This window comes from Odocoileus virginianus, chromosome 1 (genome assembly GCF_023699985.2).
Source record: "Odocoileus virginianus isolate 20LAN1187 ecotype Illinois chromosome 1, Ovbor_1.2, whole genome shotgun sequence".
Lineage (NCBI taxonomy): Eukaryota > Metazoa > Chordata > Mammalia > Artiodactyla > Cervidae > Odocoileus > Odocoileus virginianus.
Genome location: NC_069674.1, coordinates 25,949,385 through 25,962,118, shown reverse-complemented (window position 1 = coordinate 25,962,118; position 12,734 = coordinate 25,949,385). Strand labels below are relative to the sequence as shown.

The window sequence follows — 12,734 nt, the reverse complement described above, 5'->3', positions numbered from 1 at the left end:
CAGAAAACTCTGTGGTCTAGTCTGCCATGAAGTTCTACACTGGCAGGGCTCTCCAGCCTTGGAGAGCTATTTGTTCAGCAGCTATTTGTTTTGAAACATGGGATTAAGCCTTTCAGCTCAAGCAAAGGCGCTGCTCAAGCTTCCCTGGTGATGAAATTGTGTAAAGAATTTGAATAGCTTGGGTGATGTTTATCATTTTTGCTGTATGCCTTTTCTTCTCTTCTGCCACGTGAAACCCTTTCTCCTTCTGCCCTGCAAATATTTGAAGTGATCTTTAGAGCTCTTTGCATAGTTGCAAGTGGGTGGTATGCTAGACATCCTTCTTCAGAGAGAGGGAAGGAACTATTGGGCTTAGGAGCCCGAAGGTCCTTCTTGGATTGCCCTGTTTTCATCATGGAGGTCATGAATTTTCTAGAGGCTCTCCTTTAGCCTTGACTCTGAGCACTGTGTTTCTCTTTTAGCCCTGACTCTGTGTTTTTCTTTTAGCCTTGACTCTGAGCACTGTCTGCAGAGGAAGTATTGAGTCCTGGACTCTGGCCCGCACTACTTGCACGTTAGCACTGGGCACCTCGGGTCCTTCCTGCTGGTGTGGGTGGCATGTCAAGGCTTCTTCCTTCAACATCCACTTTTCTCTGGCTTTCTTCTGTTTGCTTTTCCCATGGTAGAACAGCTTGTGTGGATGGAGACAATAGCTTCTTTATCATTGAAAAGAACACGGGTGGTGGTCTTGCTGGGATGAAATTACAAAGGCTCTCTCCATGACTCACATGCCTCCTCACCCTCCAATCTTTTCTGACTTTTCTACCATCTTGTTTAATTCTCATTTGTATTTCTGGGTCAGTCCCTTTAGAATCGAGCCCAAGGTTTTATGTAGGTATTTCTCTTAAAAAATTGAAAGTAATCTTGTTCATTCAGTCATTTGAGTGCCGTGTACTGTTCTAGATGTTGGGGATACAGTAGTGGACCATATCTGTTATGGCGATGTTACCTTTCAATGGCTAAATTTTTCTGTTTCTACCCCGACCTAGGTGCTCTCAGGGTGCGCCATCATTGTCCGCGGACAGCCTCGTGGGGGGCCTCCTCCTGAGAGGCAGATCAACCTTAGCAACATTCGCGCTGGAAACCTTGCCCGCAGGGCAGCTGCCACACAACCCGATGCAAAAGACACCCCGGACGAGGTAGGTGCTTTTCCTCACGAACCTGTGGACCCTGGTGATAGTCCAGTCTCCTCCCTGACTGCACATTTGGTGTACTTTCTTTTCCGTATATTTGAGTATTTTTATGTCACAGGACCAGTGATAGACCCACAGTGGCATGCCTCAGTTTGTGCATTCACTGCCTTTAATCCCAGTAACACCCCTTCTCTTTTCCTCATATAACCCCCCTTCTCTTTTCCCATAAGTTTAGAGCCTTTCCAAGTTTATCAGCCTTTTCAGATTTACCCTCTTTCTCTTAGAACAGGTTAGAATATTTCCTGGGTAGTCTCAGCTCTTTGAGGTTGGTATTGGTTATGACCCAGCTCCTTTATTTATGTTTAAATCCTTTACCTTCAAAATTCAGAGGGATGCACAGCAAAAAATCTAGTTCATCTCCCTGGACATTACAGGTGTTACTATAGTCTTGAGTCTCCAGAGACATTTACCATCCATATAAGCAGGCATTTAAGGAAAAACATGTAGTTTTTTCATCTGTAATAAAAAGCATTTTGTTGGACTTAAGATAGTGAAACATTGTTCAGGAAATAGAGAAAAATCATCCCCAATTCTGTCATCAACAGTTAGATTCTTGGGATAATGACTAAATAGAAGATCAGTTATTTTCCATTGGTCTTCTCTCAGTAAGCACAAGTATTGGAGATAACCGTACTGTATGTCTCAGGGTTGTTCAGTGAGGATTAAACAAGACAGTGGAGAGTACTTCACACGGGCCTATAAGCTACTTAACAGATGTTAGCTGTGGTCATCTATATGTGCTCAGTCACTCAGTCGTGTCTGACTCTGTGACCCTATGGACCATATCCCACCAGGCTCCTTTGTCCATAGGATCTCCTAGACAATAATACTGGAGGGAGTTGCCATTTCCTCCTCCAAGGGATCCTCCTGATCCAGGGATCAAACCTGGGCCTCCTGCATTGCAGGCAGATTCTTTATGGCTGAGCCACTGGGAGGTATGTGGTCATCACTGGTGCTGTTTAATTTCTGCAACTACAAATACTTCTCATACGGTTAGCCCAAGTACTGAAGAGTACATCTCTCTCAGCACTTTTCAGATTTTGGCTGCTAAGTGCTTTTCTTGACCAATGTTTTGAATAGTTCTTTCCTTTCAGTTTTGTGTTGTGTAACAGCTTGCCTGCTTTGCACAGAAGTGTTGAGCCTGGTTGGCTAAAGCCAATCAAGCTTATTTCCCCAGAAGGAAGAAGCAGGGTCGCCTCTAGGAAAGAAGGGTTGGGTTTTCATTTCCTGTTTTGTGGGTGAGGATCGAGGCCAGTTGGAGCTGGTTCTAAAATCTCTTAGCTGTAGCCTGTGCAACGGTACAATGAAATTTTACCAGAACTATCCCAGCTGTAGGAACACCATGTAATCTGACCCCCACTCTCATTAGTTTCTTCTTTTTCTATAGCCAAGTTAGTGGGTTTTTTGTCTCTTCCAGACCAACTCAGTTTCTCCTAGCAACTCTTTTGAGAGGTCCCTGTGACATGAAGTGTTAGAAACCTGCAAAGTTCACCCTTTGTCAGCCATAGTTACTATTTCTCTGTCTAATGGTCTAGTCTCTCCCTGCCTTGCTGTGATATGATTTCCTCCTACCATGCCCTTGAAGTTTCTCTGCCTCAACTAAGGAGTGATGCCAACCAGTAACCCAATTATGAAAACACCCCCAGCTTTTATCGAGGACTAGAGATTCTGCCTTCTTAAAAATCTTTCTTTGCCGTTCTTGAAGCTTCATTACAACTGCCATTGTTCTTTGCTCAGCTCTCAGCGTGTGCTTGGAATATTGAGAGAACAGTCTATCTGCCTTCATTTTCCTGTCCTCTAATCCTTTCACTGATACTGTTAGATCTTTTTGAAACATAATATCATTTTTTCCCTGACTCAGTGTTACTCCCAGGTATTTCAGCGATTCCTCATCCCTGCTTGGACAAATGTAAATTCCTCAGCCTGGGGTACAATCCCTTCTGTAATTGGGCTTCTAGTCTTCTCTCACTGAACCCACTCTGGGATGTGAAGTCCCTACCCCAAAGAAGTATTCAGGTCTCCTAACAGGCCACCCAAGTCCTGCTGGCTTGTGGCGTGGCTCAGGCTGCCCCCTCCAATCGGGAGTTCCTTCTCCATCTTGTGCCCTGGTGATCACCTATTGTCTGTTAAGATCTAGCCCCCTGAGAAGCCCCTCCTGACATCTTTCATTATCCCCTTTTGGTGCTATCATCCTGTTCAGTGCTCCTGTGTCTCTTTACTAGATCATCAACTCCTCGAGGGGAAGGACCGTCTCTCATATCCGTGTTTTTCTGCCTAGTCAGTGCCTGACATGAAGCAGGTGTCCATTGAGGAAGCATTTCAGTGAATAACAAGGAGAAAGAATCTGAGCATCTCCTTTTGGGGATCAGTAGATTGTGGAACGTGGCAAGGCTTTCTCTTGGGCTTTCCATTGTTTTGGAGCAGGTCTAGTTTTTTTTAACATTCAGACAGAGTCAAGAACGTTTTTGCCCATTTGCTTCCCTTTGTATGACTGTCCCAAATATCATGCACTTGATTATTCTCTGCCTTCTTTCATATCTGCTTTCAAAGAAACTTAGCTCTCTCCTAAGTGCTGTGGCAATAAAAGCAGCTCTGCTATGTGTCCCCAGCCATCACTGCCCAGTTCCAGGCTAATCCCTGGCGTTGCCTAGCTACTCTAGGCAGCCTGGATACTGCATTTACAGCCACTGTGGGAATTATATATTTATTTCCCACAGATTTATTGAGCTTTCATTATGTGTGAAGCTGTGCATTGGTTTCATGTGAAATACAGAAATGAATGTCACAGTGGTTGTGCGTTCAGTGGAGCCTTTGAAAGTTGGGATGGTGAGGTGGCTGGGCCAGAGAGGGATTAATTACATACACAGGTGGTACAGTGGGATGGTGGACTAGCTAAGCTTTGAGGTCTTACGTTGTTGTGGGATTTAGTGTTGTTTCAGTAGTTTAGGAGTCTACCTGGTGCAAAGAAGAAAATGGGAATTAAAGTTCTATTCATCACGGTAGACACCAGAACCTTGTGGTGGGTCTGGGAGAGCAAACTGCTAGATCACCTCTTATTGGGCATTCTGAAGGGAAGAGGCAGTTTTGAGAACCAGCCACTTAACAGTCATTGCTTTGTACATGGAGCTCTGGGACATCACTCAACTAGATCACAGTGGTTCTTCTTATGGGGCCATTGTGGACTGTGTGGATGAATGTGTGCATGCTCAGTCATGTCCAACTCTTTGTGACCCCATGGACTGTAGCCTGTTAGGCTCCTCTGTCCATGGGATTCTCCAGGCAGGAATACTGGAGTGGGTTGCTGTTTCCTACTCCAGGGGAATCTTCCTGAGCCAGGGATCGAACCTGCGTCTCCGGCACTGGCAGGTGGATTCTTTACCACTGAGCCACCTGAGAGGTGGTGGATGAATGCTTTGAGTCAGCTTCCTTGTACGTAGGGTGGTTCAGGGAGGTGCTGTTGTGATAGCCTTCTCCATGGGGTAGCCTTCTGCTGACTGTCCTCTGTGTGGACAGGACTGTCTCCTGGAGTGCTCTGTTGCATTGGGAGCAGTGATGTAGCCAGCTGCTTCCCTGAATATCCCAATTGCCTCTCTTCCTGGCCTGTACCTTGTCCAGTTATTGAATTTGCCCAACCCTGGATGGGATACAACTTGCAAAGCCTGGAAGATTAAAGAAGCTAGATCATTTTCCTTCCAGGATAAGTTATATGTCCTTCTCAGGACCTCCGGTGTGGCTTTCTCTTACTGCCCAGTGACTGACCAGCTGTAAAACAAGTCCGAGAGAGGGGTGCTCCTTCTGCAAGCCTTAAAAGCTTTTAGTAATTCTGCCTAGTTGGTAGAAATTGGAGGTTTCCCCACAGGGGTTAGCTATTTCTTTGTGAATTGACCCTTGATGAATGAATTTTTACCGAAGTCTTGGCTTCCTTTAGGGGCACTTTGTTTTGTCAGAGCTTTTCATTTGGGGAAGCAGTATGTTACTGAACTTGGGGTATTAGTGTAGTACTCAAAACTGAAGCCTAAAAAAAAACCCCACAAAAACTGAAGCCTGGACATTCGATCTATGGCCGAGGATGTTTTTAGAGTAAGTGAATCACTAAGGTGATAAAAATGTACAAGGCTCTGTTAATTGGTTTAGTACTTGTTTTTGTGATGTGGCTGGTATTTAGGCTCATTATCAGTCATGAGACTCTCTTTGGTTACAGGTATCTGCTTCCATTATTATGGTGTGGGACAAAGGGTGGAAACAGGAGATAAAAATATGGTGAACTCCGTATTGCCTTTGAGTGGTTGGCTCTTTTGCTTATTGGTGCTTTGAGAAGAGTGTGTTAAATGAGTGAGTAGGCTTGTTTTTGTGTCTTGAAGAGCACTTACTCAGGATTAGTTCTTCCCAGAACTGTCCACAGTTGGTGTTGGCTGACAGTACTGGTTTTGTGAACACAGGCCCAGCAGGTTGGTGGACTGCCACCTTTAAATTGGCTTCTGGTTTCTGGGAAGTCATGGATGTTTTTCTTCTAGAAAAGCTTCTTGGCTCACCCCGTGGAATAATCTTCATGGACTGAAAAGGTAGGCAGATGCTTCCTTTTCCAGTCAGTGATGGACTGTTTTGCCTTTACTATGCAGAGCCCATGTTCTGGGGCTCCAGGAAGTAGTAGCGCGTGCATATTGTATACCACCCTGCCCTTTTATATGTTAACTGTTTCTGCCCGTGAACTTCTGCAGATCATGTCCTCCTTGAACTCTTACCCTCTCCTTCCTCATTTCTGTCCTAAGGAAACTTAGGGCACCGAGCCAGGTCCGGACTGTAAATTCAGGTGCTAGTCACCCCTGACTGCAACAGGGCTTCTTCAGAAGAGACATCTCCCTTTGTCTGTACCATCCCCAAAGTGATGAGGCAAAACCATCCTTTTGCACAGCATCTTAAAATCACATGGGGGCTCTGTTTGTACCCACTGTGGACGTGTGGCTCAGCCCTGTGTCAGGGTCTTCAACGGGTGATAGGAAAGAATCACTGTTGTCAGGCTGATCCCTTACCAGGGCCTGTTACCAAGTAAGAAGTAAACTGTAGTTCTGAATAGACAGTGATGGAGGTGGGGAAAGTCCCAGTGCTGGTGCCTGGGATACCATGGTGCCTGTTTTTCGGGCTGGTGCAAGTTGCACCAACAATTAGACCTTCATTTTTCAGGAGCCCTCTAAGTGTGTGAGTTGGGCTGTGCGTTTCATTTTTACCTTCTCCTCAGGGCCTAGTGTGTTGCCGAGTTGTTAAAGGGGTGAAGTTGCTTGGGTGTTGATTGTGCAGTGTGAAAACAGCCTGGCTCCTGATCGTGATGGTTCTGTCTTTCAGCCCTGGGCGTTTCCTGCTCGAGAGTTCCTTCGGAAGAAGCTGATTGGGAAAGAAGTATGCTTCACGATAGAAAACAAGACTCCGCAGGGGCGAGAGTATGGCATGATCTACCTTGGAAAAGGTGAGTAGCAAGGGGGAAAGGGCTTGTTTTTCCCTAAGTCTAAACTTTCTCCCAAGATCAGTTTTCACCTGGTGGAGGTGGCTCTGGACGGTTGGCTGTGGGGTCTCACTGGGAGGGTGCAGAGCTCGGGGTACGTAGGTGCAGAGGAATGGCCCTGATACACCTGCTCCTTGTTCACCCTGTGCCCGCTTAGATGTGTGTGTACAATGTAGTATTCGTTTTCTCCATATGCGGGCCATCAGCCCATCAAACTCATTGGCTCTGTGCATCTAGGTCAGGGTGCTAATTGAATTCCTATAGATTTCCTATTGCATCTTCTATTTCCTTTATCTGTCTTGTGGCTTTTCTTCTCCCTTCTTTTCTCTTTAAGAAAATAGGATTTGTTTAGGGCTTGTGGTTTTTTTGCAGACCACATGATTTGTAACGGAGTGGAAAGAACACAGGTTTCGGAGTGGTGTGATGTGGGTTCCTGGTTCTTCTACTGTGCACTCTTACTTGTTTTTAGTCTCTAAGTCATCTCTGACTCCTTGTGACCCCATGGACTGTAGCCCACCAGGGTCCTCTGTCCATGGGACTCTCCAGGCAGGAATACTGGAGTGGGTTGCTGTTTCCTTCTCCAAGGACAGAGTATGTACTCAGTAAATATGTTTGTGTGTGCACACAGATACGTGTGGTGTAGCTGTTTAACTGTAGCTGCCATTTGAAATTTAATTTATTTATTTAATATTTTCAGATGCGCAGGGTCTTTGTTGTTGCGTGGGCTTTCTCTAGTTGTGATGAGCAGGGTCTGCTCTTTGTTGCGGTATACAGACGTCTCATTGAGGCAGTTTCTTGTGTTGCGGAGCACAGGCTCCAGAGAGAGCTCAGTAGTTGTGGCACATGGGCTTGGTTGCTAAGGGGCACTGCCATTTAAAATTTATTTATTTATTTATTTATTTATTTATTTATTTTTAAATTTAAAGTTGTAGTTAGAAATTTGCTTTCTAAACTGACCCACATGACAGAGTGGATATAATTTAGTGTGTTAATAATGTACTGTTTGATTTGATAAAACCTGGCACATAGGAGATGATTGATAAGTATTTACTAAGAGTAATTTTGAAATTATCTTCATCTTTCAGTTTCAACCACTTAATGGCTTAAAGTTTAATATTTTCACACGGATATTTTGACTGACTCTCAGTGCCAACTGCAATGAAACAGTGCTTTCGCTAATTAATTAGCGTTCATACATTTATCCTATTTTGTGGCTACTCTATTTTTTTTTTGCTATATGTAGATGGATTGAAATATTCATTTAACTATAGTTGACTTACAGTATTATGTTTCAGGTATGTAGCTTCTGATTCTTTTCCATTATAGATTATGACAGGATATTGAATATAATTCCATGTGCTGTGCAGTAAATTCTTATTTACATGGCTACTGGGTTTTTTTGTTTGTTTTTGGCTGTGCTGTGCAACTTGTGGGATCTTAGTTCTCTAACCAGAGATTGAACTTAGGACCCTAGCAGTGAGAGTATGGGGGTGTAACTACTGGACCTCCAGGGAATTCTCCTGTGAATACTCTTTTTATGATGGAGGAGAATAATAGAATATGAGAATTTGTGGTTAACCTAGAACTTATTTTTTTTTTAAAGGGAGAGATGATTGATTAATCTTCAAATTGTGGGATAAATACAGTCACCCACCTATTCTGAATACCAGCCTCAATTGTGACTTGATCAAATTTGTACTTTGATTAGTAATAAGCGAGTATCGTATCTTTGTCCTTCAGATTCCCTGTTTTCAGCACTCTATCCATCACATTTTGTTGCATTCTCTTGGTCCAGAGAATTTTGTTTTTCTCCCTTTTGAAGGAGCAATCAACTCATTTAAAAATGAGCCAGCCAACAGCCCTTTCAGAGTGCTCTGTGCCAAGGAATGGTCTGAGAGCTATTGGGTTTGCTGTTAACCAGTTGGTTTTATGGCCATTCACCTTCTTTGTACCTTGCCTTCATTTTTTCTATGCACTGACCTGTTGACACCTTACTGCTTAACTTTTCCCATAATTGTGGAGTTCTTCCTTTTGACTTCCCACTCTGTGGGATTATTCCTATTGCTCTGAAAGATTCAGTGTAATATATATTGATGGCAGATAGCTGTGTGCATCTGTGTCTGGCCTCAGCAGTAACTCCAGTGCAAAGGTTCTTGTGATTCACTTTCATCTTCAGAACCTGAACTTTCTTTGTACGAACAGCATTCATCTCAGCCTTTTGTGTGTGTGGTAGAAAAAGGGGCTTATGATTTGCCTCAGAAATTTGGACAGGGCTAATGGCAGGGCATTTAGGTTGGATTTGGGCCTAGTATGTAGACTTCTTGTTGCTTGCAGAATTCAATGAATGCATGGCATACTGAATATAAATCTTACAGAATTTTATTCTACGCTGATGTTACCTATCAGCTAGACTGCTGTGTTTCAGTTTATCGAGGAGCTTGTTCTCTGCTATATTAAAGATTTTTATGTGGTGATTCCCTCATAGATGTCTTCTTTTATCGTTTTGGCTGACAAGCAGAGATTTAAGAATACACTGAGCCTAAAAGCTTTTTCAGTAGCATGGAAATGCAATTAATGGTCCTGGTGCCCAGGTGGAGCCTAATCGGGTTGTGTTTTTTGTTTCACTTCATTTTTCTTGCCTGCTCTAAAGGCTGCTGTGTGAGATTGGAAGTCTGGATTCTCTCCCTTGCATCTCTTTAGAACACGAGAGTGTGTTTATCAACTGATGTAGCTTGTCTTGGTGGCCTCCTGGAGCAGAGAATAGGACATCCTGAGAGGGACTGGACTCTGGTGTAAAATGTAAATGGGCCATGCTAAGTGCCTCTGCTGTCTGATTGTCCAGGTGTGGGGCTGCCTTTGGATTCTGTTGTTTTATTTTTTATTTTTATTTTTTGGATTCTGTTGTTTTAATTCCTGCTGTGTGCTTGGCACTGCACTTGACGATTTACACACATTGAATTCCCATGAGAACCCATCTAGTCAGGTTCTCTTCCCATTTTATAGGTGAGTATGTGTACTGAGGTGCTGAGAGAGCTGTGAAGTGGCAGCGTTTGTATTGGGCACCAGCCTCTCCTCCTTAGGTCAGTGTTATTTATCCTCTCCCCGGCTGCTACTTGAGCCTTGCTTTCCTGTCAGTCTCCTGGAGTTCCTGAGATTGCCTTTGGCTCGGAAGATACACTAAGAAATAAGTCCAGAGAAGATGTATCGACCTCTGGGTCCTAGAGATGAGACATTTTGAGGGAGAAGAGGTTTTTCTGAAAAACCCAACCCCAGCCTGCTGCCTTGTCCAGTTAGTGGGTAGCATTATTCCTTGAAGAGCTGAGGGTGAAAGTGGTCCCAGTAAGAGCCTTTTTGCTATTGGAGATGGATTTAGACCCAAGATTCATGTCTCTTTTTTTTCCTTCTCAGATACCAATGGGGAAAACATTGCAGAGTCGCTGGTTGCAGAGGGCTTGGCCACCCGGAGAGAAGGCATGAGAGCTAACAAGTGAGTCTGCGCTGCTCTCCTGACCCTCAGACTTCCTCCCCTCCACTGTGAGAGCTGGGGGAGTGGATTCTGCACTCAAATGCATTTTCATTCCTGCCCCCTGACATAAAATGGGTAACATCTGGGGTTCTCCTGGCTTCTAGAACATTCCTGCCCAGGTATAGGTGTGTATTGTTCTGAGTGAGGAGGTTTCTCAGCATTCGTGAATGGCATTTGGTATGTGTAATCAAAAACTTCTTTGCTTGGCGACAAAGAAGTGCTATGCTTCATATCATAAGAGTCAGTAGGCTTGCTTACTTCTTAAACCACTGATAATCGGTTCCAGAATTTTTATCTATCCATCCCCAAATGTTTGTTGAGCATGTATGCCAGGCTATGTTCTAGGCACTGTGCATATAGCAGTGAACAAAGACACTTAGCTTCTAACAGTTTAACCGGGAGACAAACAACAAACCGATCAACAAATAGATGTACAATATTATATCAGGTATACAAGGAATAAGTAAATGCAGAATAAAGCAGAGTGAATAAATAAAATTCAAAGCAACATCTGCTGCTTGGCATATAGGAAAACTGACAGGGGCTGAGTGGTTCTGTTTTCAGGGAAAATTTCTGTCTCTCCAAAGCCTCTTATGTCTGTTTTGGCTTATGGATCTGTAGATACTTAAGGTAAATGTATTTGTTGTTAATAGCACTGTGAATTCGTTAGAAATGAGTGTTAGGTTTATGGACTTCCAGGCGACTCAGATGGTAAAGAATCTGCCTGCAATGCAGGAGACCCTGGTTCGATCCTTGCATTGGAAAGATCCCCTGGCGAAAGAAATGGCAGCCCACTCCGGTATTCTTGCCTGGGAAATTTCATGGATCCTGGTGGGCTACAGTCTGTGGAGTCACAAAGAGTCAGACACGACTGAGTGACTTCAGTGTCAGGTTTATAGTGCATATGTCAGGTTCAAGATCACCAGTGTTGGCTCCTCAGAAGGATGGGGGTTGTAGCTGGCTTTAATTAGCACATTAAAAGTGCTAATCTGAAAAGTGCACATCTGAAAAGTGATAATCTGCATCAGTAATTTGGATGCTATTTGGCTATTATTTTTTTGGCCAAAATGACTTATGGAATCTTAGTTCCCTGACCAAGGATTGAACCTGGGCCATAGCAGTGAAAGTGCCAAGTCCTGACTACTGGAAGGTCAGGGAACTCCTGCTGTTTAAATCATTAAGTCCATGCTGTATTACGACTGTAACTGTAGAAGAAGCTTTAGATAAATATTTGCGTGAACTATGCCAATGATAGGGACGAGCAAAGGCCAAAATGTACAGTTTGCATCCTTCTTTGTGATCAAGTCATTCATCCTATAGTTCTCTGATCCTTCCCAACTCAAAAGAGTCTTTGGCTAGAGCTTATGATTGGAGTGTGAGTGAGCATGTGGGAATTTGTTGAATTTTGACACTTATCTTAGGTGCTGTGTATGGAAGCACGCTGAAGCTGTATTTTAAGGACAGTTGCTGGCATTTTTACCGTTGTAATGTTTTTTGGAATCCAGTTTGCAGCCAGAATGAAGAATTATAAAAAAGCCTACAGCAGTATTGTACCACCTCAACAAAGAAATCCCTCCAGGAGTCCCAGTCTTTTTTTACTCCAAAGTTGTCTTGACTTCTTTTCTCAGTTTCAGTGTTTTTGCTTCTATCTCAAGCTACATTTCACCCCCCCCCCCCCCGCCCCCGTCAAATTCTGACAGAAAATTTGGATCTCTGAAGATGATAATTGTCTTTTTTTTTTTTCTTTTTTTAATGGGGAGGAGGGAAAGGGCCATACTGAAGACTTCTGGTTTGAGAAATTGTAGGTCATGCTCCCTGTTGAAAATCCCTACCGATCAAGGTGGGAGGGTCAATTTCTCTAGATGCCTGTTGATGGAATGAGGTGTTGACATTGTGGAAAGCCTTTCCAGTGTTCACTTCAGCTCAAATTCAGATGAGAGAGTGAAGAGTAGAGCCATTTCTGGGTTTGGTTGTTTTTGATGGCTTTTTTTTTTTTTTTGGAGGGGGAGGGGGTGAGTGGTCTCTCTATTGGGTTTCTGCTCTGGTGCATAGTTTGGTTTCTTGTCTGATGAAAGAGTCTTCCATCTTCAAACTCCTTTTGCTTCACTGGCCTTATGGCAAGTGTAAGTAGTGTTGGGGTGACACTGTAATAATGATATTTGTTCTGTATTCCCCAGTCCTGTTCTGCAGATGACAGGGAGTAAGGGTGATTCTTAGTCACTTTTGCTGCACTGCGTCTGGCTGAGGTCTGCCTGGATTCTAGTCCCTGAATCTGGGGTGGTTAAATGAAACTCTCCCACCTGGAGTGGCTCCCTTGTAAGCCACCACCTTGTTCTTTTGTAATCACTCATGGTGGCAGTACTGAAAGAGTGGTCTGCAGATATTCTCATTAAATGCTGTTACAATTGAGTCTTTTGTTGGAGGGAATAAATCTGGAATCTGGAAGTTGCACTCCAGATAGGTTTCTGGTTACAGACCT

At 43.8% G+C, this 12,734-nt stretch overlaps 1 protein-coding gene across 1 annotated transcript in view; it reads left to right on the top strand.

Moving 5' to 3' along the window:
• The window catches only part of SND1 (staphylococcal nuclease and tudor domain containing 1), a 410,101-nt gene that overhangs the window by 28,601 nt on the left and 368,766 nt on the right, over positions 1-12,734 (top strand). Inside the window, exons 2-4 of the mRNA XM_020914889.2 lie at positions 1,029-1,178; positions 6,573-6,693; positions 10,138-10,216. Of these exons, the coding sequence (XP_020770548.2) occupies positions 1,029-1,178; positions 6,573-6,693; positions 10,138-10,216 (350 nt within the window). The remainder of the gene's footprint in view (positions 1-1,028; positions 1,179-6,572; positions 6,694-10,137; positions 10,217-12,734) is intronic.